Source organism: Elaeis guineensis, chromosome 15 (genome assembly GCF_000442705.2).
Source record: "Elaeis guineensis isolate ETL-2024a chromosome 15, EG11, whole genome shotgun sequence".
Classification (NCBI taxonomy): domain Eukaryota; kingdom Viridiplantae; phylum Streptophyta; class Magnoliopsida; order Arecales; family Arecaceae; genus Elaeis; species Elaeis guineensis.
The window spans coordinates 58511685-58536855 of record NC_026007.2 but is presented as its reverse complement, the minus strand read 5'-3'; the positions used below and the strand labels follow the sequence as shown (position 1 = coordinate 58536855).

The 25171-nt window shown below is 48.3% G+C and overlaps 1 protein-coding gene across 1 annotated transcript; it reads left to right on the top strand.

Annotated features, from left to right (window-relative positions):
* The first annotated feature begins 6280 nt into the window (after positions 1 to 6280).
* Positions 6281 to 24821, top strand: LOC105032253 (heparanase-like protein 1). The gene is made up of 11 exons (XM_073249573.1): positions 6281 to 8007; positions 20675 to 20892; positions 21423 to 21459; positions 21581 to 21764; positions 21947 to 22098; positions 22186 to 22419; positions 22562 to 22751; positions 23179 to 23304; positions 23416 to 23515; positions 23602 to 23779; positions 24521 to 24821. Exons 1-11 carry the CDS (start codon positions 7887 to 7889, stop codon positions 24673 to 24675), a joined length of 1695 nt encoding a protein of 564 aa, XP_073105674.1. The 5' UTR covers positions 6281 to 7886; the 3' UTR covers positions 24676 to 24821.
* The last annotated feature ends 350 nt before the right edge of the window (positions 24822 to 25171 follow it).

The following is a 25171-nucleotide window of genomic DNA, read 5'->3' as shown; positions in this document are numbered from 1 at the left end:
GAGGCTCCGTAGTCCACTACACTACGCACCGTCCTCTTTGAAGTTAGAATTCTTTATGGTGTGCATTAATCCGACGGTGGTGGCGGCAGACGTGGAGGCGGAGGTGGAGGCTTCTTCTTGGGCCCACATCAACACCACCAGCTGCATGGCGGTCCTGGGGGCGAGGCGCTCCCATGGGCCGCGGGCTCCTTGACCACCGTCAGCTCCGCCGCCGCCAACGTGTCGGAGGACCCCAACAAGAAGGTCCGAAAACCGTACACCATCACCAAGTCTCGGGAGAACTAGACCGAACAGGAGCATGACAAGTTCCTCGAGGCTCTCTAGCTATAAGACCTCTTCCCCTCCTCTCTCTCTCTTGCTCTTTTTCACTCACTGGTTGATTCCTTTTGGAAAGAAATGTTTGGCCTTTGCTTCATGCCATGGAAATTTGAATCATGGAAGTTTACTATTTTTCTCCATTTTTGTCATTCTTGAATCTCTCTTCTTGAGTCATGCTGTGATTCGAGGTTATCGGTTTGGGTTGGGGGCGGCTTTATGACTCTCTAGAAATAAAAGACTTCGATTTTCTTGGACTTTTCCCTCTTATTGATCCATGAAGTTTAAAGATTTAATCTTGCTGTAGATTGGAGGTGTTGTGTTAGGCCTAAATATGCACGAGCAATGCCGATTGATTAGGTATTCCATTATGACTGCCCCATTCTAGTTTGGAAAAAGGATTTCCAGTGATGGATTCAGATGGATGTTTCTTGAGATTGATTAGAGAATTTTTTGTTCTTGTTTGATGCCAATCAATGGAGTGCAGCAAAATTTTCATTGCAAAACAGCTTCAAGGCGATTGCTAAAGTTGAGTGAACTTTTCCTTGAAGAAATCTCGAGGGTTAGGTGCTAAGTCAAGCTCTGAGTTTGTCAGCTCTGTCTCAAGTCTAAAGAGGAAAGTTGAGTTGTATTCCTGCCTCCTCCAGTTGATTTTGAAAGCAAGCCAGTGTTACAAAAGAGTTGTATTCCTACCGTTATGGTGTAACTCGAAAGGAACAAGATTAGGCTGCCGTGAGTTTGGGATACCTTTAACTTGGTCTAATACAATGATGCTTCTCTTATGTAAAATCATATTCTTATCTTGAAATTTATGGTTAGGTTGAATCTCATAGGCGAGCAGCTGCAGCAATTACATCTGGTAAATTTAAAGATGAAATCATTCCTGTGACTATGATGGTGAGATTTTGCGATTGGTCCAATTTTGATGTTTGCCATATTTAAAAGTTTCATATTGCTTTGATGGTTGTATTGTTCCACATTTTAATGTCAGCAATACAGATGAGATGTTGAAAAATGGCGGTTGCCATAATTTCACATTCAACATAGTTTGGTGGTAAAATGCAAGATGCAGTTAAGCCAATGAATATTAAATATTGATTTCTTTAAGCCAAAAAGATTTTTCAGTGGTACTTTCATCATTGGCAGTAAACTAATTGGTCACAAATTAGAGAAAGCGCTCTAGAATGACAATGATGAGCATTCATCTGCATATGCTTACACTAGTGTCTTTGCTAAACATTTTTATTTTTGATGCTCAACTTATCTTCTTGTAAATCTTCTTAATGCTCGTTTGTGAAGATTGTTGACCCAAAAACTAGAGAAGAAAAACAAGTAACAATTTCTATAGATGATGGAATTCGACTAGAGACATCATTGTCTGGTCTTGCAAAGCTCAAACCAGTATTTAAAAAGGACGGGAGCACAACTGCTGGTACCAAGCATTTCTTTTTTTTTTTTTTTTTTTTGTGGATTTGCTTAGGTATCAGGTTGTTCTCTGACTATGGATGTTCATTATGATGTTGTTATTGTAGACAATTCTAGTCAAGTGAGTGATGGTGCCGGAGCAATCCTCCTCATAAGGAGAGATGTGGCTATGCAGAAGGGGTTCCCCATACTTGGCGTATTCAGGTATAATACTCCCCCGTGAATATGTCAACAACTTCGATATGCACTTGGACAAAGTGATTCAACTAGCTAGGTTAACCAAGTCTTGTAGCTTGTTGATCTCATGTAGCTAAGCTTGTGTATTGCTCTTGACCATGCTAGAGAATTTCTGAATTAAGTGGGATGGCATTCATGCACAGTTGATAATGTCAAGAACCACTATTTTTTAGTTTACTTGATCTGATGATATAGCATATAGATTATGGTATATGGTAGTTAGTATTAGCCTGAAATGACCTTTGTCCGCAAACATATGATTGTGTTCACTCTTAACTTTATTTCAGCACTTGCACTAGAGGATAATAGCATAGCTTTCCTTTCATGCATTGACAAAAAATGGACTTCATATTTTTTTTGAAAAAAAGAATGTCAGGTCATCTAAGTGAAAAATGCACACCATCATTTATGATCTATAATATTTTTAAAAAAAATATTATGACAAATATCAAAGATTTCAGAGATCTCTTACTAATATATTATCAGATTATAAGGTAAACAGTTTTATGAGCAAGACACAATGGTTTGATTTTGACTTATGGTTAAGAATTATCATGTGCTGCTGAATTTAGAATGTGTTGCAAGTTGTGTTTATAATGATCAACAGTATAAATCCTTTAGTCAAAAGGCCAACCATATATGCACATCAGGTATAACATATCTAGTTACAAAGTACTTATCAATCTAAGAAAATAAATATTTTTTCTTTAATTTATTCTTCAGCCCGACCAAACAAGATAGCAAAGGGTTGCAACACTAATGCATATGAAAAGGCTCACAAGCAAAGAATAGAAGAAAATAAAAGGAGAATTGAGGTGACTGATTGTAAATTTGTCAAGTCTTACATTTCTTTCCTAATTATTAATTATAAGTTAAGGAGAATGATTCTTTAATCAATTATTTTAACCATAACCATTTTCTTCTCAAGGAATTGGAAATTTTGAAGATTTCAAATAGCTTGACAAAAGTCACAAATTCAGCAAAGAAGATCTCGGTATGACCCTAAGTTTTTGTTGCTTAATTCTTGGTCAAAAACAAACTATCCGCCTGATTTCTATTTTCCTCTCTCTCTCTATATATATATATTAAATTTTGCAGCAATAGCACATTTTAAAACAGAGATCGTCCAAGAGCAATATCGTATTGGAATCACGGCGCTCTTCTCATGTGGGTCATCAATCAAATAGTTACATAAAGAATGATGAGTCTCACTCGAAACATCACAATAATAGTGATATGGAAAATGATGATGAATCTCTAAGTGTTGAAGTAGAAGAGGAAGGAGGAGAAGAAGAAAATACATCAGGTATAATATAGTATTGGGTTTCTTATTTTGTTCTCTTCAGCTTATTGTTATACGGTTAGAATATAGGTTGGACAGGGAAACTAAGCACATAGATCTAGAAATACAAGGAAATAAGTCTTGTGATGCATGTTTTTCTGGAGCACGAGCAAATACAATGGGCCAGCATTGAAGGCCCTATCTGCAAATCTTGTTTTCCTTTTCAAATGGTGTAATTGTCCTTGAAAACAGTCTTTTCAACCAAAGTGCCCAGAGATGGCATCATATGCTAAAATTTGAAAAATCTGACCAGTAGTTCTTGGAATTGCTAATAAATTGTTCTAGGATATTAAATTTCCAGACCTTCTAGAGTAGACCTTGTTAGTTCATATACAATTCCAGAACACAAGTTAATCAAACTTTTGGGTTCACCCTGGCATCTTGTTATTGCGAAACTCCTACCCCCATTAGAGCCTGCTTTGTACCAAGGTGATGGTTATCTTATAAAGTTTCTCTAGTAGGTTTTTCAACTGGGCACATTTATTTCAAGAATGTTGCATCCAGCAAAGAGTTTTGATATTCAATTTTATGAAGTTGGTTTGAAAGTATGAAACAATTTGAGCTGTTGATTCTGTATGTTGATCTAGATGGATTCATTGCTACCTCTTATAGATGAGTATACATTAGAAATTGCTTGATTGTTATTTAGGAGGATGTCTTTTTATTTACTATTTCCCCAAGTGATAGTCAAATAGCTATCTTTCAAGTCTTTTCCTTTATCCTACACAGTATTTCCTGTTTTGTAATTAAAGATGTTCATCAGAGTACAACCCAAGAAGTCGCAGGTTTTTTCCTTTTTTGTTCAAATGTTAGTTACAGATCTCATTGAAATAGAACTGCAGGTTAGAGCTTTTGTTTCCTTGATCGAATAATAAACTTTTTGGTGATTCTTTGATTTTATATGCACAATTCATGATAGGTGGCAATGCTTGTCTTATTACATTAATCACTATTTGATGGATTAATGTTCCATTTTGATATGCCAACTCGATATATTTCATGCCAAGGTTCCTGATATCATTGAGATTGCACATGTCAAGGTATTTTAATAACTCATGTAGTGTTTAGATGACCAGTTTCAAATGTTTTGATGTCGAATTTTGATTTGTTACTGAGACTTAGGCTACTTCTTAATATTTTGAAAATCTTCATTTAAGGCTAGGAGCATCATCAGATTCCATTGTCTCGCCTTTCAAATTATGGGTCAAAAACAGTTCAGATGGGAAGTATATTTTTTGTAAATCCAGATCTGGCTATTAAGCCTCAACTATATAAAAAATTTTTCTCTCCATCTCTTTTTTGCCTAACATACGGAAACATAAATTTTCTACCATTTCTCTCATTTAAATATATGCTTTTCCTTTATCAATGATTTGCCAAACACTTCATAGCAGTATAACAACAGTTGTTTCTAATACTTATTCATTTATCTCCTATCCATTTCTACATATCCATGTCCATGCTGACCTAACTTTCATTTATGAAGCTTAGTCATCAAAATAGGATTCAAGTGTAATTGAACAAGTGTATATGGAAAGAATAAAAAACTATCACACAATTTATTGAATGGCAAACATATTTCAAATCAATTAAGTTTTCTAAGGGTCTGCTTGGTTGCAAGGAAATCTATGATAAATGAAAAGACAATCTGAATAACTATTGACATGGAATGAAAGTGATTAAAGCATGGAAAGTTTATAAAATACGATGGCTGGTTTTGTTTGGATTATGATGGCTGATTTGGTTTGATAATGTCTTTTATGGTGGCTGATTTTAAAACTTAGATTATGGTTAGTTTGACAAATTATTGATGAATGGCTATAGATAGTTTGCTGCTTCTTGATTGATTATAGTGTCATGTAGATATTTTTTTATATATTTTCTTATCAGTGCCTCCATCTACCTCCTTTTATTCTTTATTTTCAAGCATGGGGGAATAATTATAAAGAAACCAAAGATTGTAGGTTCTTTCGTTATTTTGAATATAAAAGTCGAAAGCCTGAAGTTAATATTTATTCTCGAGTCTTTTAAATAAAAGACTTCATTTTAATATTTGATTACTCAAGTTTGGTATGATATGCTTTATTGATGATTACATGTAGTCAATAAATCTATTTATCTTGGTATTAACTTATTTTTCTTTGCTATTTCATTTAGGTCGTACTTTTTAAATGAAGAAAGTATCAAAATGATCGGAATGCCGGACAATTGAGGAAGTTTCAAATTTGAACAATTAGAGATCCTTGTTCTTTTCTTTATTGGAATTAAGATTAAGATAATCTTTCATTGTTAGATGTTAGGATGAACAATATCTTTCATTATTAAATATTATAGATGAACAATATGTAATCTTTTGTTTTCTTATTTTATTTTCAATATTATGTAACTGACTTATGAACCAATGCTTGGATCATTTCAAATAAATGAAAGTAATCATGTTTTATGTGGGAGCAAATGTAATTTTAGTGGCAATTAAATTTTAGGTATGAAGAACTTTTTTGTGGCAATTGTATAGCATACAAATGGTTCAAAGTAACTCTTTCATGGCAATACTAATTGCTGCAAAATATAGAATTATGGTTTTAGCGGCAATTGTTGTAGTTACAAAAACTTAGATTTAGAGGCAATACTCACATGTTTTAACAGCATAAATATTTGCCAGTTTAAGGTTTGAAAATTTTTTTTTGGCAATTATAATTGTCATAATATATATTGTAACTTTTGGTTGGCTCACTTTATTACAGCATTAACAATTGCTGGCTTAAAATTTGAAAATCTTTTTCCAGCGATTGTAATTACCACAACAGGTGTTCCAACCCTTATCTGCCCAATGTCCTATTACGGCAAAAATAAATGCCACGATCATTTTCTGCCAAAAGCCCTGACTTTTTTCGACAACTAAAAGGCCTTTAACGACACTGCCATTAATCATCAGTAAAATCTTTCCCGACGCTACCTTAGGTGGCGGAATGCCTTTTACTGGTAAACCCTTTAGCGACGGTTATAATCGCCGTTAAAGGCAAAAAAAACCGCCGTCGTTAAAGGCAAAAAAAAAACCGCCATCAAAATCTATTTCTGTTGTAGTGTTAATGAGGTGATTTCAAAAAGGTTGGCTTTTCCTCTGCTCCTTTTCTTTTGTTCTTTTTTATTTTTTCTTTTTCTTATTTTTTTGTTTTCTTCTCTTCTCTCTCTTCCTCTTTCTTTCTTATTTTTCTTTTTCTGTTTCTCTCTCTCTTTCTTTCTTCTTTAGCCGAACCCAAGATCTCCTGGGGGCTTCCTAAGGGACATAGGAGAGGTGGGGTTAGCTGTAATGTGGCCAGAGTGGCTGGTGGTGGTGGCGTAGTCGAAGTGTCGGTGGTGATGGTAGCTCGATCATGCACAGGGAGACCAAAAGAAGAGAAAAAAACAAAGACATTGCCCCTTGCTGCCATGGCAGTGGCACCCAAGTCCAAAGAAAAAGAAAAGGGAGAAGGGCTTACTAGAGATGGCAGCGGCGACGGCTTAGTCGGATGGGCGGATTCCGGTGGGTGGTGATGAAAAGCGAAAAAAAAAAGGCAATGGTGGCTTGACGAGAAAAAGATCAGTTGTAGGAGGATGGTGACACTCGACAAGGGTATGATGGCCGTCGGAGAAGAGAAAGAAGGAAAAGGGAGGTAGGGGAGGCTTCAGTGGTGGATTTGGCCAAGGGAAGTGGGGTTTAAGAAGAAGAGGGTGGGAAAGGGGATAAACTTAACCAATCTATGGATAAGACCGGCTGTTCGCCGATGTAACCCTCCCAAATAGACTTCGGCCACTCCCACCGATGCACAACTTTGATCCAGCCGCTCTCACAGCCTTATCTTCTTCCACAACTGAGGATCGGGCAGGAAATTAGGTTCCCCTATTTTGATTTCTTTTTTTTTTTGAAAGATTACAGTGAAGTCGGCAAGGCTTGCTAACTTCACTTCGAACCAGATCCAATTGGACTGGTTCTCACACCTACTTAATTATATTTTATGTTAGCAACTGAACTGTAAGAAAAAGCCTTGTGGAAATCTGAATCCCTGAAACAAAGTGCCAAGTAAGCCTGAGATTAAATTGTGATTTTGAGTCTTAAAACTATAATGCTTGATAGAAAGGTTGGCTCTAGATTAAGTTGGACATATGGCTGCAAGTGAGTTTAGTTTGGTCAGAATCTAGCTTGACCCAGACCCAACCTGAATTGGCTTCGGGATCCAGCTCATCAATCACCTAGGGTTGGAGGAAATTCATACAGCCAGGTTCCAATTTGGGATCCATGCCTGACACATAGGCCTTAACTTTTGAGTATGAGTGAAGTCTAACTTGCGTAGGGCAGCTATGGCTCTTAAGCTGCAAGCCCGGCTCGACACGACCCAAAACTGACTCATGAGCATACTCGGGTTGGATTCAACCGAAGAGAAGGCTCATTTTAAACCTTCAGCAGGAAGTTGAGAAACCGATCCAAAGGATTTAGTATTGTCGTTTCTTGTCTCAGAGATGTTTGGATTTTTACCTATTTTTGGTCCATGATAGTTTGAAGTCCTTACGATCCTTATTTTTTCTTTCAATGGCATTACTAATTTTAGACAACTTATCCACGTATAAAAGGACCTGTTGTATTTCTCCATCCCACACCCTCTCTCTTCTACCATCCGTATCTCTAAATCAACTTTTGGCCTTCTCCATGGGTGGTGTTGGTACAAAAATCCACTTACGCCGGAGAAGCTGGAGTCGCGGTCGCCGTCGGGACCTGCAAAAGAAGTCTAAACCGGAGGTGGGGTTGCTCCGGCAAGATCCTCCGACGCTCAAGTCAGTTCTCTGCCTCAACAAGAATGGAGTGCTCGAACGAAAATTTTAGCAGAGTTTCTAGGTAAAAACGAGAGCTTATAGAATAACATATCTGGGGTTCCCCTTTTTATAGGCGGAGGGGACAACAAACTGATGGTGATGCCTGTAACCGTCTAGCAGGGGGCCGCCCATAGTCAGAAAAAATTTGTTGCGGAGAGTAGTGGGGTGGACCCATGGCTATTATCGGGGTGTGCCATGTGGAGTCTGCCACGAGGAGCGGAGCGGCGTCCGTTGTCGCGACTTGTCAGAGGATAGAAGAATCGCGCGGTATCCGTCGCAGGAAGTGAAGCAGGACCGTGGCCATTATTACGGCCTGCCAGGGAGTGATGGAGCCGCATGGAATCCATCGCAGGAGATGGAGCAGGATCGTGGAGTGATGGAGCCGTGTGGAATCTGCCGCAGAGAATGGAGCAGAAACGCGGCTGTTACTGCGGCGCGCCAGGAGGTGAAGGTCTGCCGACTGAAGTCCGGCTGGAGTGTCTGGCGGAGAGAGGTAGTTAGTCATCTATCCGAGAGGAGCTCGGAATCCGGCTTTCGCAGGAGTTCGGATGGAGTCTTCCTTCAGTCACAGTCGGGGGTGGAGTCCGGCTCCCGTAGAGGTCTGGACGGAGTTTCCTTGCTATTGGAGTCATGGGCGGAGTCCGGCTCCCTTAGGAGTCCGGACGCAGCTCACCGGCAGTTGAAATCGAGGACGAGGCCCGGCTCCCGTAGGAGTCCAGACGGAGCCTACTTGCAGTCGGAGTCGCGGGCGGAGTCTGGCTCCCGTAGGAGTCCGGGCGAAGTCTGCCTGCAGCCGTTGGAGTTGAGGACGGAGCCCGGCTCCCGTAGGAATCCGGACGGAGTCTTCCCGCAATTAAAGTCAGGGGCGAAGTCCGGCTCCCGTAGGAGTCCGGACGGAGCTTACCAGCAGTTGAAGTTGGGGACAGAGCCCGGCTCCCGCAGGAGTCCGGGCGGAGCTTACCAGCAGTTGGAGTTGTGGACGAAGCCCGGCTCCCGTAGGAGTCCGGGCGGAGTCTTCCTGCAATTAAAGTCAGGTGCGAAGTCCGACTCCCATAGGAGTCCGGACGGAGCTTACCAGCAATTGAAGTTGGTGACGGAGCCCGGCTCCCATAGGAGTCCGGACGGAGTCTTCCTTGCGGTTGAAGTTGGGGACGGAGTCCGGCTCCCGTAGGAGTCCGGGCAGAGCTTACCAGCAGTTGGAGTTATGGACGGAGCCCGGCTCCCGTAGGAGTCCGGGTGGAGTCTTCCTGCAATTAAAGTCAGGTGTGAAGTCCAGCTCCCGTAGGAGTCCGGACGGAGCTTACCAGCAGTTGAAGTTGGTGACGAAGCCCGGCTCCCGTAGGAGTCCGGGTGGAGTCTTCCTTGCGGTTGAAGTTGGGGACGGAGCCCGGCTCTCGTAGGAGTCCGAGCGGAGTCTACTTGCAGTTGAAGTTGGGGGACGGGGCCCGGCTCCCGTAGGAGTCCGGGCGGAGTCTTCCTTGCGGTTGAAGTCAGGGACGGAGCCCGGCTCCCGTAGGAGTCCGGGCGGAGTCTACTTGCAGTTGAAGTCGGGGACGGAGCCCGGCTCCCGTAGGAGCCCGGGCGGAGTCTACTTGCAGCTGTTGGAGTCGAGGACGGAGCCCGGCTCCCGTAGGAATCCGGGCGGAGTCTTCTTGCAATTAAAGTCAGGGGCGAAGTCCGGCTCCCATAGGAGTCCGGACGGAGCTTACCAGCAGTTGAAGTTGGGGACGGAGCCCGGCTCCCGTAGGAGTCCGGGCAGAGCTTACCAGCAGTTGGAGTTGTGGACGGAGCCCGGCTCCAATAGGAGTCCGGGCGGAGTCTTCCTACAATTAAAGTCAGGGGTGAAGTCCGGCTCCCGTAGGAGTCCGGACGGAGCTTACCAGCAGTTGAAGTTGGGGACGGAGCCCGGCTCTCGTAGGAGTTCGGGCGGAGCTTACCAGCAGTTGGAGTTGTGGACGGAGCCCGGCTCCCGTAGGAGTCCGGGCGGAGTCTTCCTGCAATTAAAGTCAGGTGCGAAGTCCGGCTCCCGTAGGAGTCCGGACGGAGCTTACCAGCAGTTGAAGTTGGTGACGGAGCCCGGCTCCCGTAGGAGTTCGGGCGGAGTCTTCCTTGCGGTTGAAGTTGGGGACGGAGCCTGGCTCCCGTAGGAGTCCGGGCGGAGCTTACCAGCAGTTGGAGTTGTGGACGGAGCCCGGCTCTCGTAGGAGTCCGGGCGGAGGCTTCCTGCAATTAAAGTCAGGTGCGAAGTCCAGCTCCCGTAGGAGTCCGGACGGAGCTTACCAGCAGTTGAAGTTGGTGACGGAGCCTGGCTCCCGTAGGAGTCCGGGCGGAGTCTACTTGCAGTTGAAGTCGGGGACGGAGCCCGACTCCCGTAGGAGTCCGGGCGGAGTCTTCCTTGCGGTTGAAGTCGGGGACGGAGCCCGGCTCCCGTAGGAGTCCGGGCGGAGTCTACTTGCAGTTGAAGTCGTGGGCGGAGTCCGGCTCCCGTAGGAGTCCGGGCGAAGTCTGTCTGCAGCTATTGGAGTCGAGGACGGAGCCCGGCTCCCGTAGGAATCCGGGCGGAGTCCACCAGTAGTCGAAAGTCGGAGGAGATCTGCAAGGGTCAATCCCGCTGAGAACTTCGGCTGAGGGTATTTTATACCCAACACCAGTCCCCCTACTTCCGAGTTTGAATTTCGAATGAAGTACAGAGAGATTGGCATAGCCGAAGTTGTCCCCTCGAATCCTGCGCACGACCGCCCCCAGATATTTTGGCATTAAATGCACGCGTGTTGGAGTCTTTTCGCATCGGGGCGATACGAAGGGACCCTTCGAAATTTCCGTTGGTACGCTGGCCCAGGTACGGCGCAGTAATGGCTCTGTCAGCCGTCAGCCGCTTTTAGCCGCCTGCCATGGCGAGTGGGACACGTGTCGAGCGCGAGCCGGTCTGGGGGGATTCGCGATCATTATGGCGCCGGATCCCAGGGTCTATTTAAACCCATCCCTCCGCCTTTAGGGGCCACATTCCGTTCGAGAGTTCTATCGGTATCCGCACTTGCTTCGAGAGTCCCAATTCTCTTGGCGTCTTCTTGGGCCATAGGCGTCCTTCGAGTCGTCCCTGTCCTCGCCCCTTCGCGTCCTTCAGAGCGATCTAGGTTAGTCCCAGAATCTTCGCTCTTCTCTCTGCCGCTTAGGGGCCTTTTCTTCGCCATTTTCTTCTGTCGCCTTCCTCTGAGTTGGTCTCCTGTGACCTCTCGTCCTTTGTCCTGTCTATTTTCTTCGGGATCTTTAGAGTCTTCATTCGAAGTTATTTGAAATATCTTCCGGCTCTTCCGCTTCCAGCGGTTTCGGGAGTTCTTCCGCCTCAACCCCCCAGGTTCCTCGTTCTATAGATGAACCCGTATCTGGGGCTGGGCTTCACCCGGTTTTTGCGCCGGGTGCCATTCCATGCTCCCTGACTCCGGATGAACTCCTTCTGATAAGGGTTCAGTATGGAGTTCCTCCGGAGTACGACCTGGAGCTGTCTGGCCCCTCCGACCGGGCTAGCACTCTCCCACCCGGTCGTTTTTGCCTGTATCAGGAGGCGTTCCGTGCCGGGCTCCGGCTTCCGCTTCCGCCCTTTGTTGTCGCCCTCTTCCGCTTCTTAGATATCTCTTTGGCTTCAGTTGCTCCGAATTCTTTTAGGTTTTTGATAGGGTTTCTCTCCCTTTGCCACGTAGTCGAGGTCCAGCCGTCCCTCTCTCTGTTTAGGCATTTCTATACTTTCAAGCGTCATCCTTCGGCGAAGGACTGGTGGTATTTCTCCCCTTAGTTCGGCAAGAAGGGGTTGCTGAAAGGTGCCCCCTCTTCAATCTACAACTGGAAGGAGAAATACCTCTTCGTCCACTGCCCGACCCTGAGGCTGGGCCTGCCCCCTTGGGGCTCTCTGAGGGATTCTGTCCGCCGGGTCCCTAGCCTGGGGGAGGACGACCTCCAGGCTGCCCAGAAGATTCTTGACTACTCCGCTCCTTCCCTTCCCAACCTTCTGAGGGAGCAATTTTTGTTCAACATCGGCCTGAGCCCCCAGGATCCTGCGAGTACTCCATCTTTTCCTTTCTCTTCTCTTCTTCCGTCCTTCTTCTTTTTCTTCTCTTTTCTCTTTTTTCTTCTCTTTCTTTTTTCTTTTCTCTCTTTTTTTTTTTTTTTTTTTTGCGTGCTACTCCTTCCTTTTTCACCCCATTATTGACTTCTGATTTTTGATTGATTGATTTTTTTTTTTTAAGGAATGGACGCCGAAGCAGCACGGATGCTTGCCAGGGGCCTCAAGGCCCACAAAAGAAAGGGTACCGCGGCCTCCAGATCAGCAAAGAGGGCCAGGGTGGAGGAGACGAGCTTGGCCGCACCTGTCCAGGCGGCTCCAGCGATCGACGTTCCTTCGGACGTCGAACCAACGGCCCCCCGGGCCTCTTCAAGGAGTCCGCCGACTGGGGCCCCCGTTCTGGGGGTCCGCTCCACGGAGGCGCCCATAGTCGAGAGGGGAAGGAGAAGGAAGTCGGTGGCCTGTAGGGTGAGTGGCCGTCGGGCCGCCGCTGACGAGTCCCTCAGCTCCGAAGAAGAGCCGGAGAACCCCTTCAATGACAGGGACCTGATCAAGCGGTTGATCGACGGCTGCATTCTGCCTGAGGTCGTCGAGAGGATCGATCGCGCCGATCCCGAGTAGCGGGTTTGGGACTCCCTGGGGTCCTTTCTCGAGGTAAACAAATCTTCGTTTAATTGGTTTTTCGACCCCTGTTCTGATCCCCTAGCCGTCCTTACAGATTGGGCACCAACTCCTCGCCAACATCAAGGCGACGAACCGGGCGAGGAGGGACGCCATTCAGGCGGAGGAGCATCGCCGGGCCGAAGTCGCCCGCCTCAAGGAAAAGGCCGCTGAAGTAGTTGCCCTCCAAGAGGCCCTGGAGAAAGAGAAGCAGGCCCGGGAGGAGGAGAAACAGACCTTGGAGGAGACGGTGAGAACGGCGGAGGCCGGGGTCGCCAATTTGACGGAGTAGATTCCAGTCTTGGTCTCGGAGGCTAGGGGTCTTGCGGTAGAAGAGTTCAAGGCCTCCGCGGAGATGAGAGACCTGAACGTCCGGTTTGGCCAGGAAGCCTTCATCAAGGGGTTCGAGCTCTGCCAGGAGAAGGTGGCCAGGAAATTTCCCGAGCTCGACCTCAGCTTCTTGGGCGAGGAGTCTGAAGATGAGGTCGGGCCTTCTCCTGCCGCTACTGCTGCCACAGCCCCCCTTCCAGGGACACCGAGCTCCCCAACTCCTGCTTCTGAGGTCTGAGACCTCCGACCTTGTAGCTTTCTTTTACTGCAATTTTTTCCTTTCTTTTTGTCTTCAAGAATCATTCAATCAATAAAGTTGAATTTCTCACCGTGGATGGCTTCTCTTCTCCCCCTTCCCCCTTTTTTATTTTTCTTTCTGCAATGAGACGTGCCTTGACGCTTCTGTCTCTTGATAGCAGTGTCCTGCCAAGGCACTTCCCCTGCCCCAGGGGATCTCGCTAAAGTCCACGATCCAGCGGCTGAAGAAGGAGGTTCTTCATGCGACGAAAAGGTCGAAGAAGATGGAAGGCGAGCTTCGTAGGTTAAGGGAGGGTTACTCTGAAGCCACCTCGGAGGCCACCCGCTTTCGAAATCTCCACGTGAAGGGGATCATGGAGTATAGCCGGAGGAAGGCGGACTTCGCGAAGGAGCTTGAGGAACACAAGAAGAGTGCCAGCGATCGAATTTGGGCTCAAGCTGCCAAGATCAGCTCTCTCAGGGTGGAACTGTCAGCTGCGCAGGAGAGGATTGGCCAACTGGAAGGGAGTTTGTCCCGGCTCTTGGCTCGGGCCGACGGCGATCGGGAGTGGTCGAAGGTCTCCGACCTTTAGCAGCAGCTTCAGGACGTCGAGGTGAGCTACGACGTGCATCGGGCCGGTTGGCGCAGGCAGGTGGATGAATATAAAGGGAGACTCAGGGTGGCAGCCGACGAAGTCGCCTGTCTTCAGAGGCAGCTGGCTGACAGGACTCAGCTTACTTCTGCTCGGGATTCTAATGAACTCCAGTCCCTAAGAGGAACCGTCGAAGGGCTTTCTGTCGCCCTCGGGGAAAGGACGGCTGAGCTGCAGCAATTGAAGATCCAACTGGCATACGAGCAGCAGGCCGTCACGGATGCGGAGGCGGAATCTGAGGTCCTGAGAAAGAGGCATCGAGAGGCGGAGACCGAAAGCCAGCGACTTCGTCGGGCGCTCCAGGACGCGCTGCTGAAAAAGAGAGAGCTAGAAGAAGAAGTTGAGAATCTGAGGCAATCCTGGATAAGGGGTGGAGTAGATAATTCTAGGTCGGAAGGAGCAGAGCTTCCCTAGGGCTCTTCTTGGCCTTCTGTCTTTTCATGTATACATTTTCCCTTTTGTTGTTTTGTCTCGCTTTTGTCGTTTTGCTTTTCTTCCTTTGGCCTTCTGGGCTTCGTGATGTATATTTCGCAAATGGAATGAAAAGAGAATTTTGTGTTACCTCGTCCGCATATTGTATTAAATTATCGTCCGTCGAACTTCTCTTGTCGTTCGACTTGTCCGACGTTGACGTCGTTTGGAGGTGCCCAGTCATCGATACGCTGGTTTGCTTTCCTCGTCGTTCATGGCCGTAGGCTCGAGCTTGGTGGTCCGAACTCCGCGTTACCTCGGAGGCGTTGCTGTTTTCTTGACCTGTGTCGAGAGCCTTCTTAGAGGCCGGGGGTGTTTGGTAGGAACTTTCCGTCTTTGTTGAGACGAGGTTCCTTAGATCTTTGGTGTGGTTTGTCCTTCATCTGTTTCCGACGTAGTTCGTCACTTTTTCTTTTTAATTTTCCTCCTCTTTTCGGAGTGAGGGCCCTCCCCTTGCTTTTTGCGGGGTTGCGTAGAAGTGTGAAGGTGCCGCTGAGGGGCCTTTCCCCTTCATCCGATCTTGTTGGGCGGTCGGGTTTCGTCACCGTCAGGACGAGGTTCTCCTTCCGTTCCTGACGTAGTCGATTTCAGCTTAGGTTAGGACGAGGTTCTCCTCCTGTTCCCAACAGGACCGCGGGGGCACATAAGGGCCATCGCAATGGTCTCTCCCCCCATCCGGTCTAAAAGAATCGGGTCTTCGACTTTGCTCATGTCAGGACGAGGTTCTCCTCCTGTTCCTGACATGGCTGTGGGGGCGCATTAGGGCGTTGTAAGGCCTCTCCCCCCATTCGGTCTAAAAGAACCGGGCCTTTGACTTTGCTCATGTCAGGACGAGGTTCTCCTCCTGTTCCTGACATGGCTGTGGGGGCGCATTCGGATGTTGTAAGGCCTCTCCCCCCATCCGGTCTAAAAGAATCGGGCCTTTGACTTTGCTCATGCCAGGACGAGGTTCTCCTCCTGTTCCTGACATGGCTGTGGGGGCGCATTAGGGCGTTGTAAGGCCTCTCCTCCCATCCGGTCTAAAAGAATCGGGCCTTCGACTTTGCTCATGCCAGGACGAGGTTCTTCTCCTGTTCCTGACATGGCTGTGGGGGCGCATTAGGGCGATGTAAGGCCTCTCCCCCCATCCGGTTTAAAAGAATCGGGCCTTCGACTTTGCTCATGCCAGGACGAGGTTCTCCTCCTGTTCCTGACATGGCTGTTGGGGCGCATTAGGGCGTTGTAAGGCCTCTCCCCCCATCCGGTCTAAAAGAATCGGGCCTTCGATCTTGCTCATGCCAGGACGAGATTCTCCTCCTATTCCTAACATGGCTGTGGGGGCGCATTAGGGCGTTGTAAGGCCTCTCCCCCCATCCGGTCTAAAAGAATCGGGCCTTCGACCTTGCTCATGCCAGGACGAGGTTCTCCTCCTGTTCCTGACATGGCTGTGGGGGCGCATTCGGGCGTTGTAAGGCCTCTCCCCCAATCCGATCTCAAGATAATCGGACTTTCATTTTATTTATGTTAGGATGAGGTTCTCCTCCCGTTTCTAACATAACCTTATTTTAATTGTTTGAAGGGGTTATCCCCGGTCGTAACAAATCCATGCCAAATGGGAGGAACATGCAAAGTCGAAAGGAATTTAGATTCAGGGCAAGGTCGTAAGCGATACATTTACAGGTTTTCCGAGTTCCATGGTCGTGGAAGGTCTGCTCCTCCTTGAGGCCCTCCGGTGATGGAGTCGATGGTCCCAATTGGAGGCCGATCTCTGGGCTGCTCCTCCCTCCTTGGCGGTTCAGGTTGCGGTAGGGCCCTTGGCCGATCTTCTCTACCCTCAGGCCGGCGTCGGATGAACCTGTCGAGTCGACCTCGCCGGATGAGCTCCTCGATCTCGTCTCGGAGCTAGATGCATTCCTCCGTGTCGTGGCCGTAGTCATGGTGGTAGAGACAGAACTTGTTGGGGTTGCGCTTCCCGGGGTGTGTGCGCATCCTCTCTGGCTTAGGGAGCTGCTCCCTGACCTCCATCAGTACCTGGGTCTTCGAGGCATTGAGGGGGGCATAGTTGCGGAATCTTTTCGGTGGAGAACCCCGCCGAACCCAGCGATCCGGACTTCTCTGCCTATGTACCCGGGGCGGAGTATGGGCACGCTTGTGCCCAGGAGGGGATCGAGAATGCGGCCGAGCTTCTCTCGACCTTTTTTCGACTGCGGGCTTACTCGAGTCTTCCGCCTGTCGCTCTCTCGCGGTCTCCTCATCCTTCATTTTGAAGGCTTCTTCCGCTCGGGCATACCCTTCAGCCCGAGCCAACAAATCAGCAAAATCCCTGGGGTACTTCTTCTCCAAGGAGAACAAAAGATCATTCTTCTGAAGGCCGCCCTTCAGAGCGGCCATTGCTACCGATTGGTCCAAATTCCGGACCTCCAGCGCTGCGACATTGAAGCGGTTGATGTAGGCCCGAATGGACTCCCCCTCCCTCTGCTTGATATTCATGAGGGACTCCGAGCCCTTCCGAGGGCGCCGGCTGCTGACAAAATGGGCCATGAATTGGTGGCTCATTTGATCGAAGGAAAAGATGGTACCCGGCTTCAGCGCCGAGTACCAGTTTCTCGCCGCTCCCTTCAAGGTGGATGGGAAGGCCCGGCACAAGATGGCGTCGGGTGCGCCATGAAGCAGCATCATCGTCCGGAAGGCTTCCAGATGATCGACCGGGTCCGAAGTCCCGTCGTAGCTTTCGAACTGGGGGAGTTTGAAGTTTGGCGGGATCGGTTCCTGCATGATCATTTGAGAAAAGGGGGGGTCAGTGCAAATATCCTCACCATAAGCAGGGGGAGCGTGGAGGAGTTCTTCGATTCGCCGATTCATTTCCTGGAGCCTCCGGTCCAGAAAATCCTCTCGACTTCGGGTCTCGAGGGTCCTCTGGCAGAATGGGGGCAGGGTTCTTCCAGGGGTAGTGTTATGATCCGATTGAGGGCTCTCCACCCTCGGGTTCGTCTTCCCGGGAAAGACGGGGCGGCTGGCCCAAGTGGCCCGTCCCACTGTTGGATTCTAGCGTTCCGGTGACACCCTTTCCAGGCGCACTGATGCTTGCGGCTGCTGCTACTGCTGCATTGCCTGTACGGCCTCAGTGAGGCCTCTGACCTGCTGCGCCAGCAGATCAAATTGCTCCGCGCCGACCGCCGTCACCGGAGGAGGAGGCTGAAAAACTGGAGGTGAGGCCGGAGCCTGAGATCTGGCCGCGAAGGCTGTGGATCGTCGTGTGGACGCCTTGTGGGGAGGCATCGGGCCAAGACCAAGTAAAGGAAGGAGGAGAGGATGCCGGAAAAGACATCCGGGGGCGGTCCCGTTGAGCGCCCCTTTAAGAACAAGGGTACTGCGAAGACACAGGGCCCTTCCTCTAGCGCCAATCCTGTTGGTGCAAAAATCCGCTTATGCCGGAGAAGCTGGAGTCGCAGTCGCTGCCGGGACCTGCAAAAGAAGTCTAAACCGGAGGTGGGGTTGCTCCAGCAAGACCCTCCGACGCTCAAGTCAGTTCTCTGCCTCAACAAGAATGGAGTGCTCGAACAAAAATTTTAGTAGAGTTTCTAGGTAAAAATGAAAGCTTATAGAATAACGTATCTGGGGTTCCCTCTTTTATAGGCGGAGGGGGTAACAAACTGATGGTGATGCCTGTAATCGTCTGGCAGTGGGCCGCCCATAGTCAGGAAAAGTTTGTTGCGGAGAGTAGTGGGGTGGATCCGTGGCTACTACCGGGGTGTGCCACGTGGAGTCTGCCAAGAGGAGCGGAGCGGCGTCCGTTGTCGCGACTTGCCAGAGGATAGAAGAATCGCACGGTATCCGTCGCAGGAAGTGGAGCAGGACCGTGGCCATTATTACGGCCTGCCAGGGAGTGATGGAGCCGCGTGGAATCCGTCGCAGGAGGTGGAGCAGGGTCGTGGAGTGATGGAGCCGCGTGGAATCTGCCGCAGGAAATGGAGCAGAATCGCGGCTGTTACTGCGGCGCGCCAGGGGGTGAAGGTCTGCCGGTTGAAGTCCGGTTGGAGTGTCTGGCGGAGAGAGGTAGTTAGCCATCTGTCCGAGAGGAGCTCGGAATCCGACTTTCGCAGGAGTTCGGATGGAGTCTTCCTTCAGTCACAGCCGGGGGTGGAGTCCGGCTCCCGTAGGGGTCTGGGCGGAGTTTCCTTGCTGTTGGAGTCGTGGGCGGAGTCCGGACGCAGCTCACCGGCAGTTGAAATCGAGGACGAGGTCTGGCTCCCGTAGGAGTCCGGGCGAAGTCTGCCTGCAGCCGTTGGAGTTGAGGACGGAGCCCGGCTCCCGTAGGAATCCGGGTGGAGTCTTCCCGCAATTAAAGTCAGGGGCGAAGTCCGGCTCCCGTAGGAGTCCGGACGGAGCTTACCAGCAGTTGAAGTTGGGGATGGAGCCCGGCTCCCGTAGGAGTCCGGGCGGAGCTTACCAGCAGTTGGAGTTGTGGACGGAGCCCGGCTCCCGTAGGAGTCCGGGCGGAGTCTTCCTGCAATTAAAGTCAGGTGCGAAGTCCGGCTCCCGTAGGAGTCCGGACGGAGCTTACCAGCAGTTGAAGTTGGTGACGGAGCCCGGCTCCCGTAGGAGTCCGGGCGGAGTCTTCCTTGCGGTTGAAGTTGGGGACGGAGCCTGGCTCCCGTAGGAGTCCGCACGGAGCTTACCAGCAGTTGGAGTTGTGGACGGAGCCCGGCTCCCGTAGGAGTCCGGGTAGAGTCTTCCTGCAATTAAAGTCAGGTGCGAAGTCCAGCTCCCGTAGGAGTCCGGACGGAGCTTACCAGCAGTTGAAGTTTGTGACGGAGCCCGGCTCCCGTAGGAGTCCGGGCGGAGTCTTCCTTGCGGTTGAAGTTGGGGACGGAGCCCGGCTCCCGTAGGAGTCCGGACGGAGTCTACTTGCAGTTGAAGTTGGGGGACGGGGCCCGGCTCCCGTAGGAGTCCGGGCGGAGTCTTCCTTGCGGTTGAAGTCGGGGATGGAGCCCGGCTCCCGTAGGAGTCCGGGTGGAGTCTACTTGCAGTTGAAGTCGGGGACGGAGCCCGGACAGAGTCTACTTGCAGCTGTTGGAGTCGAGGACGGAGCCCGGCTCCCATAGGAATCCGGGCGGAGTCTTCCTGCAATTAAAGTCAGGGGCGAAGTCCGGCTCCCGTAGGAGTCCGGACGGAGCTTACCAGCAGTTGAAGTTGGGGACGGAGCCCGGCTCCCGTAGGAGTCCGGGCGGAGCTTACCAGCAGTTGGAGTTGTGGACGGAGCCCGGCTCCCGTAGGAGTCCGGGCGGAGTCTTCCTGCAATTAAAGTCAGGGACGAAGTCCGGCTCCCGTAGGAGTCCGGACGGAGCTTACCGGCAGTTGAAGTTGGGGACGGAACCCGGCTCCCGTAGGAGTCCGGGCGGAGCTTACCAGCAGTTGGAGTTGTGGACGAAGCCCGGCTCCCGTAGGAGTCCGGGCGGAGTCTTCCTGCAATTAAAGTCAGGTGCGAAGTCCGGCTCCCATAGGAGTCCGGACGGAGCTTACCAGCAGTTGAAGTTGGTGACGGAGCCCGGCTCCCGTAGGAGTCCGGGCGGAGTCTTCCTTGCGGTTGAAGTTGGGGACGGAGTCCGGCTCCCGTAGGAGTCCGGGCGGAGCTTACCAGCAGTTGGAGTTGTGGACGGAGCCCGGCTCCCGTAGGAGTCCGGACGGAGGCTTCCGGCAATTAAAGTCAGGTGCGAAGTCCAGCTCCCGTAGGAGTCCGGACGGAGCTTACCAGCAGTTGAAGTTGGTGATGGAGCCCGGCTCCCATAGGAGTCCGGGCGGAGTCTACTTGCAATTGAAGTCGGGGACGGAGCCTGGCTCCCGTAGGAGTTCGGGCAGAGTCTTCCTTGCGGTTGAAGTCGGGGACGGAGCCCGGCTCCCGTAGGAGTCCGGGCGGAGTCTACTTGCAGTTGAAGTCGTGGGCGGAGTCCGGCTCCCGTAGGAGTCCGGGCGAAGTCTGTCTGCAGCTGTTGGAGTCGAGGATGGAGCCCGGCTCCCGTAGGAATCCGGACGGAGTCCACCAGTAGTCGAAAGTCGGAGGGGACCTGCAAGGGTCAATCCCGCTGAGAACTTCGGCTGAGGGTATTTTATACCCACCAGGTGGTAAGGCCATGGGAGTCCCATTTTGTTTCCTTTCTATTTTACTCTTCTCCAGCTTCTCTTTGGGTCCAGGGAACATGGCGACTGTGTCCGTGAAGGCAGTGACCAAAATTGCCAAAACAGATATCAACTTCATCTGTGCAACCATAGACTGGTGGCCCAAGGAGAAGTGCAACTATAACATGAGCCCTTGGTACAATTCCTCCATCATTAACTTGGTATGTCTCTCCTCTACTTATCTTGGCCATCCAAGTTTGTCTTTTTCCATGCATGACATTGCTCTGGTTTTGTGTCTGATGGATTAGTCTACTGTCTCATGTTCTTGTTTTTGTACATGCTAGCATACATTGTCCTTGCCACAATTTTGCCATTGTGTTAATTTATCGCTGGCTTTATGTTCTTAGCATGCATGGTTACGTGCATGCATGATGAGTTTGCTTGCTCATGCAGCATGGTCGATCTTTCTTGTACGTGGACATGTGCAATACTATACATATGTCTTAACAAATTCATGCACCCATCATGCATGAAAAGATCCAAGGTATTAAGATGAATGCAAGAAAGAAAGGGCGAACAACTATAAAAACATAGTCCTTGGTGTTGCATTTTTGGGCGTTCTTTGCAATAAGATCACCAGGACATATAGAAGGATTTATTAAATATAATAAAAAAATAGCAGTTAGGAGTATTATATAGCATTATTACGTACTGTAATATTAAGCTGAACTTTGGCTGTATTATCTTGCAGGACTTGAACAACACTATTCTTTTTAATGCCGTTAAAGGTAAATTGTTTTATGCATGGCATTTTCCGTTCATTTTTCAGACTTACATAACTAAGCAATTTTCTTGGATTCCCTCCCCCCCCGGCCAAAAAAAAAATGGCAATTATGTTTCGTGTTGCAGCTTTCAAGTGTTTGAGGATTAGGCTTGGAGGGACACTGCAAGACCGAGTGGTGTATAAAGTAGGAAGAAAACCTGTCAAGTGTGAAAACTTCAAACTTGATCAAAATGAGCTCCTTGGCTTCACCACGGGCTGCCTCAACAAGTCTAGATGGGATGAACTCAATGCATTCTTCAATAAAACTGGGTATTAAATTTTAAGTACATTTGAAATTTGATGACAAATCTTGCGCTTTCGAAAGATCTCCACCAGTACAATTCCACTTTTTGTGATGTCAGTAAACAACATTAATTGATATGTTTTTTCTTGAACAATCACGATCTTGAAACTTTGCTGAGATCTTGTTGTCGATCATTTGATGGATGCAGAGCTATAATAACGTTCGGACTGAATGCACTTAATGGAAGGAAAAAAGCCCCAGAGGGTAACCTCTACATTGGCGACTGGGACAGCACTAATGCTCGTAAATTCATCCGATACACTGTCAAGAAGAATTATAAGATTGAAGCTTGGGAATTTGGTACTCAACTACATCATGAAATTTTTTATTCAAAAGTTTCATATCTTCTATAATTTTTCCTGATATTCCTGCTTCAATTCTTGATAGGAAATGAGGTCTCTGGGCGAGGAATCGGTGCAAGTGTGGATGCTAAGCAGTATGGCAAGGATTTGATTGCCTTGAAAAAACTGATCAATCGTTTATACAGGAATTCCAGTACTCAACAGAAGCTATTGGCCCCTGGTGGCTTTTTTGAGGCACAATGGTATGCTGAAATGCTTCAGACATCCGGATCTGGTGTTGTTGATGCTGTTACTCATCATATCTACAACCTTGGTGCAGGTCGCTTGGATTGAATGTCTTTGTTTAGACTTGGATTTATATTCATGAAATGCATTCAAGTGCAATTCAATCACTTCGAAATTTTACAACACAATTAATCAGATTAGGAGAATATAACCTTCTTCGAATTTCCTGTGTTCAGGTGTTGATAAAGAGCTAATCCATAAGATTCAAAACCCCTATTATTCGTCTCGAATAGTGCAGACATATAATGATATTCTGACCGTAATCAAGGATTCCAGCTCATGGAGTTCTACTTGGGTTGGTGAAGCAGGCGGTGCTTACAACAGTGGAGGCAAAGATGTGTCAAATACTTTTGCAAATAGTTTCTGGTGAAGCAATTTGATCATCACCTTAAGCTGTCTAATGCTTAAACATATAACAAACTCATGTGAATGCCTTGTTTGGTTTAACTGTTTTTTTAATGCATCTTCTCTCCTTCTATATAAAAGATATTGTTTTGATTCATATTTTAAGACTACATCGTATTCCACACTCTTCAAGCAGCTCGAGTTCTCCATTTTCTTCTAAAATAATAATTAAGTTGTCGGATCTCACTTTTTCTTGTTGGCTTCGTAGAATGTTCTCTCCATTCTTTATACTAATTCATAATTTGCAGTTATAATTATGTTATAATTCGGTTCTTTGTCCCTTGCTCCTACCATAAATTTGAACCTGTTATGTGGCTTTCTGTTAAACCTATTGAGAAAAAGATTCTGATGAGAAGCTAACAGATGGAGTTTTTGCTGGCTGGATCAGGTACTTAGATCAGCTTGGTATGGTAAGCACATTTAAGCACAAGGTCTTCTGCCGGCAAGCTTTAATTGGAGGAAACTATGCTCTCCTTGACACCACCACATTCATCCCCAACCCAGACTTCTATAGGTCGGCTTTCAATAAGTTGGAATGCAGTCATCAATACAAATCCTGCTCAAATGTCTAAATGCTGATGAGTTTTTATCTCCCCTTCACTTCTTGCTTCCTTTCTTCCATCAGTGCTCTGTTGTGGCATCGATTAATGGGACCTGGTGTTCTTCATGCCACTCACGACAGCTCGCCATTCCTTCGATCCTATGCTCATTGCTCCAGAGAAAGGGTAAGCCTAAAAATTTGATACATTTCATCGACTTCTGTTTTCTATATCAACTCTATATTGCTCATGCCTTCAATTTTCATGGACAGCCTGGGATTACTGTATTGCTGATCAACCTATCAAATTCGGCATCCTTCGATGTCACAGTTTCCAGTGACCTGAACCTGTATCCAAATTCACTGGCTCAATCACTTGCGTCAGTAACGGCAACAGGACACAGGGAAGAGTACCATCTGACTTCTCAACGAGAATCGAGGCGGCGGAGGACCGCCGGCGACCGACGGCGGGCGGCAGCGGCGCGGCCGCAGGCGGCGGCGCGCGGGACGCGCGTCCCAGGCCCGCGCGGGACGCGGGACCCAGGCCCGCGCGGGACGCGCGACCCAGGCCCAGGCCCGCGCGGGACGCGCGTCCCAGGCCCAGGCCCGCGCGGGACGCGCGACCCAGCGGCCTGCTGGCCCATCCCCGGTCCACCGTGGACCGGAGCGCGATCGGAGGGCCCAGGTGATTCCCGGTCTTGATCCGACGGTCAGGAGGGTTTCTTGGCTTTGTTAAGGAGTCATAATCCCTTTCTAATCATGCTTTAACCTTTGTTTAAGCCTTTAAAAGGCCTGTGACGAAACAGAGGGTTGTGAGGTTCGGTTTCTCGCCGCCGTACGAACCAGTGGAGAGAGAGAGAGGCGAGGGCGCTGTGAGAGAAGGAGCAGGAGGCTCCTGGACAGCGGTCGTCAGGCTCTTCAGGGGTTCAGGGGGTCTCCAAGAGAGAGAGAGCTTTTGTGAGGGGAACTTCATGTGAGAGAGAATTGGGTGTACAAGGGTTGAGGGTGAGGTCTCCTCTTGTAAAATTTTCTTTTCATAGTGAAGTTTGCATGCCCCGTGGAGACGAGCCCTTTTGTGGCTGATCCACGTATTTTGATTGTTTTTCCTTTTGTTTTGTTTCTTCTTTCTTCCTGCTGCATCGCGTGGTACTGAAAGGATCTTGGGAGGTGGTGTCCTGACCAGACATCCACCCAACACTTCTTAATGGGCAACTCTTGAAACCTACAACCGATGGACAGATCCCCGAAATGAAGCCTGTCATTGCTGATAGTGCTGCCCCGCTGCATGTTGCTCCTCACTCGGTTGTCTTTGCCAGATTCAAGGACATCAAAGCTCCAGCTTGTTGATTGAGGAGCCTCCTACTAAACATTTCAGAGGTGGATGCATTGAAGAAATTTGAGTTTTACCATTCTTGGCTGTCTTTATTCTTTCACATTTGCATGTTGTACAACTTATGCAGCATTCAATAATATAAGAGGATTTCAGCTCCGAATTTCCAAAGCTCTCCCTCTGTCTCTCTTTCTCCACATCACCCTTGCAATATGGTCCAGTGATTGATTCTTATTTATTTATTTACTTATTTCACTCTTAACTACAGTTAGCATTGAAATCGGATCGGATATCAGTACATCCTTATCCATATTTGTTTTGTTTAACGAATACAGATATAGATATAAATATTAGTTGGATGCAAAAATTCATATTCATATTTATTTTAAATGGATACAGATATAAATTGGATGCTAGAAGTATAAATATAAATATGGATATAAATTGGATAATTAAATCTTATGACTACAACATCAAAAATATTACTAATTTATATAGTAAATTAAATTAATA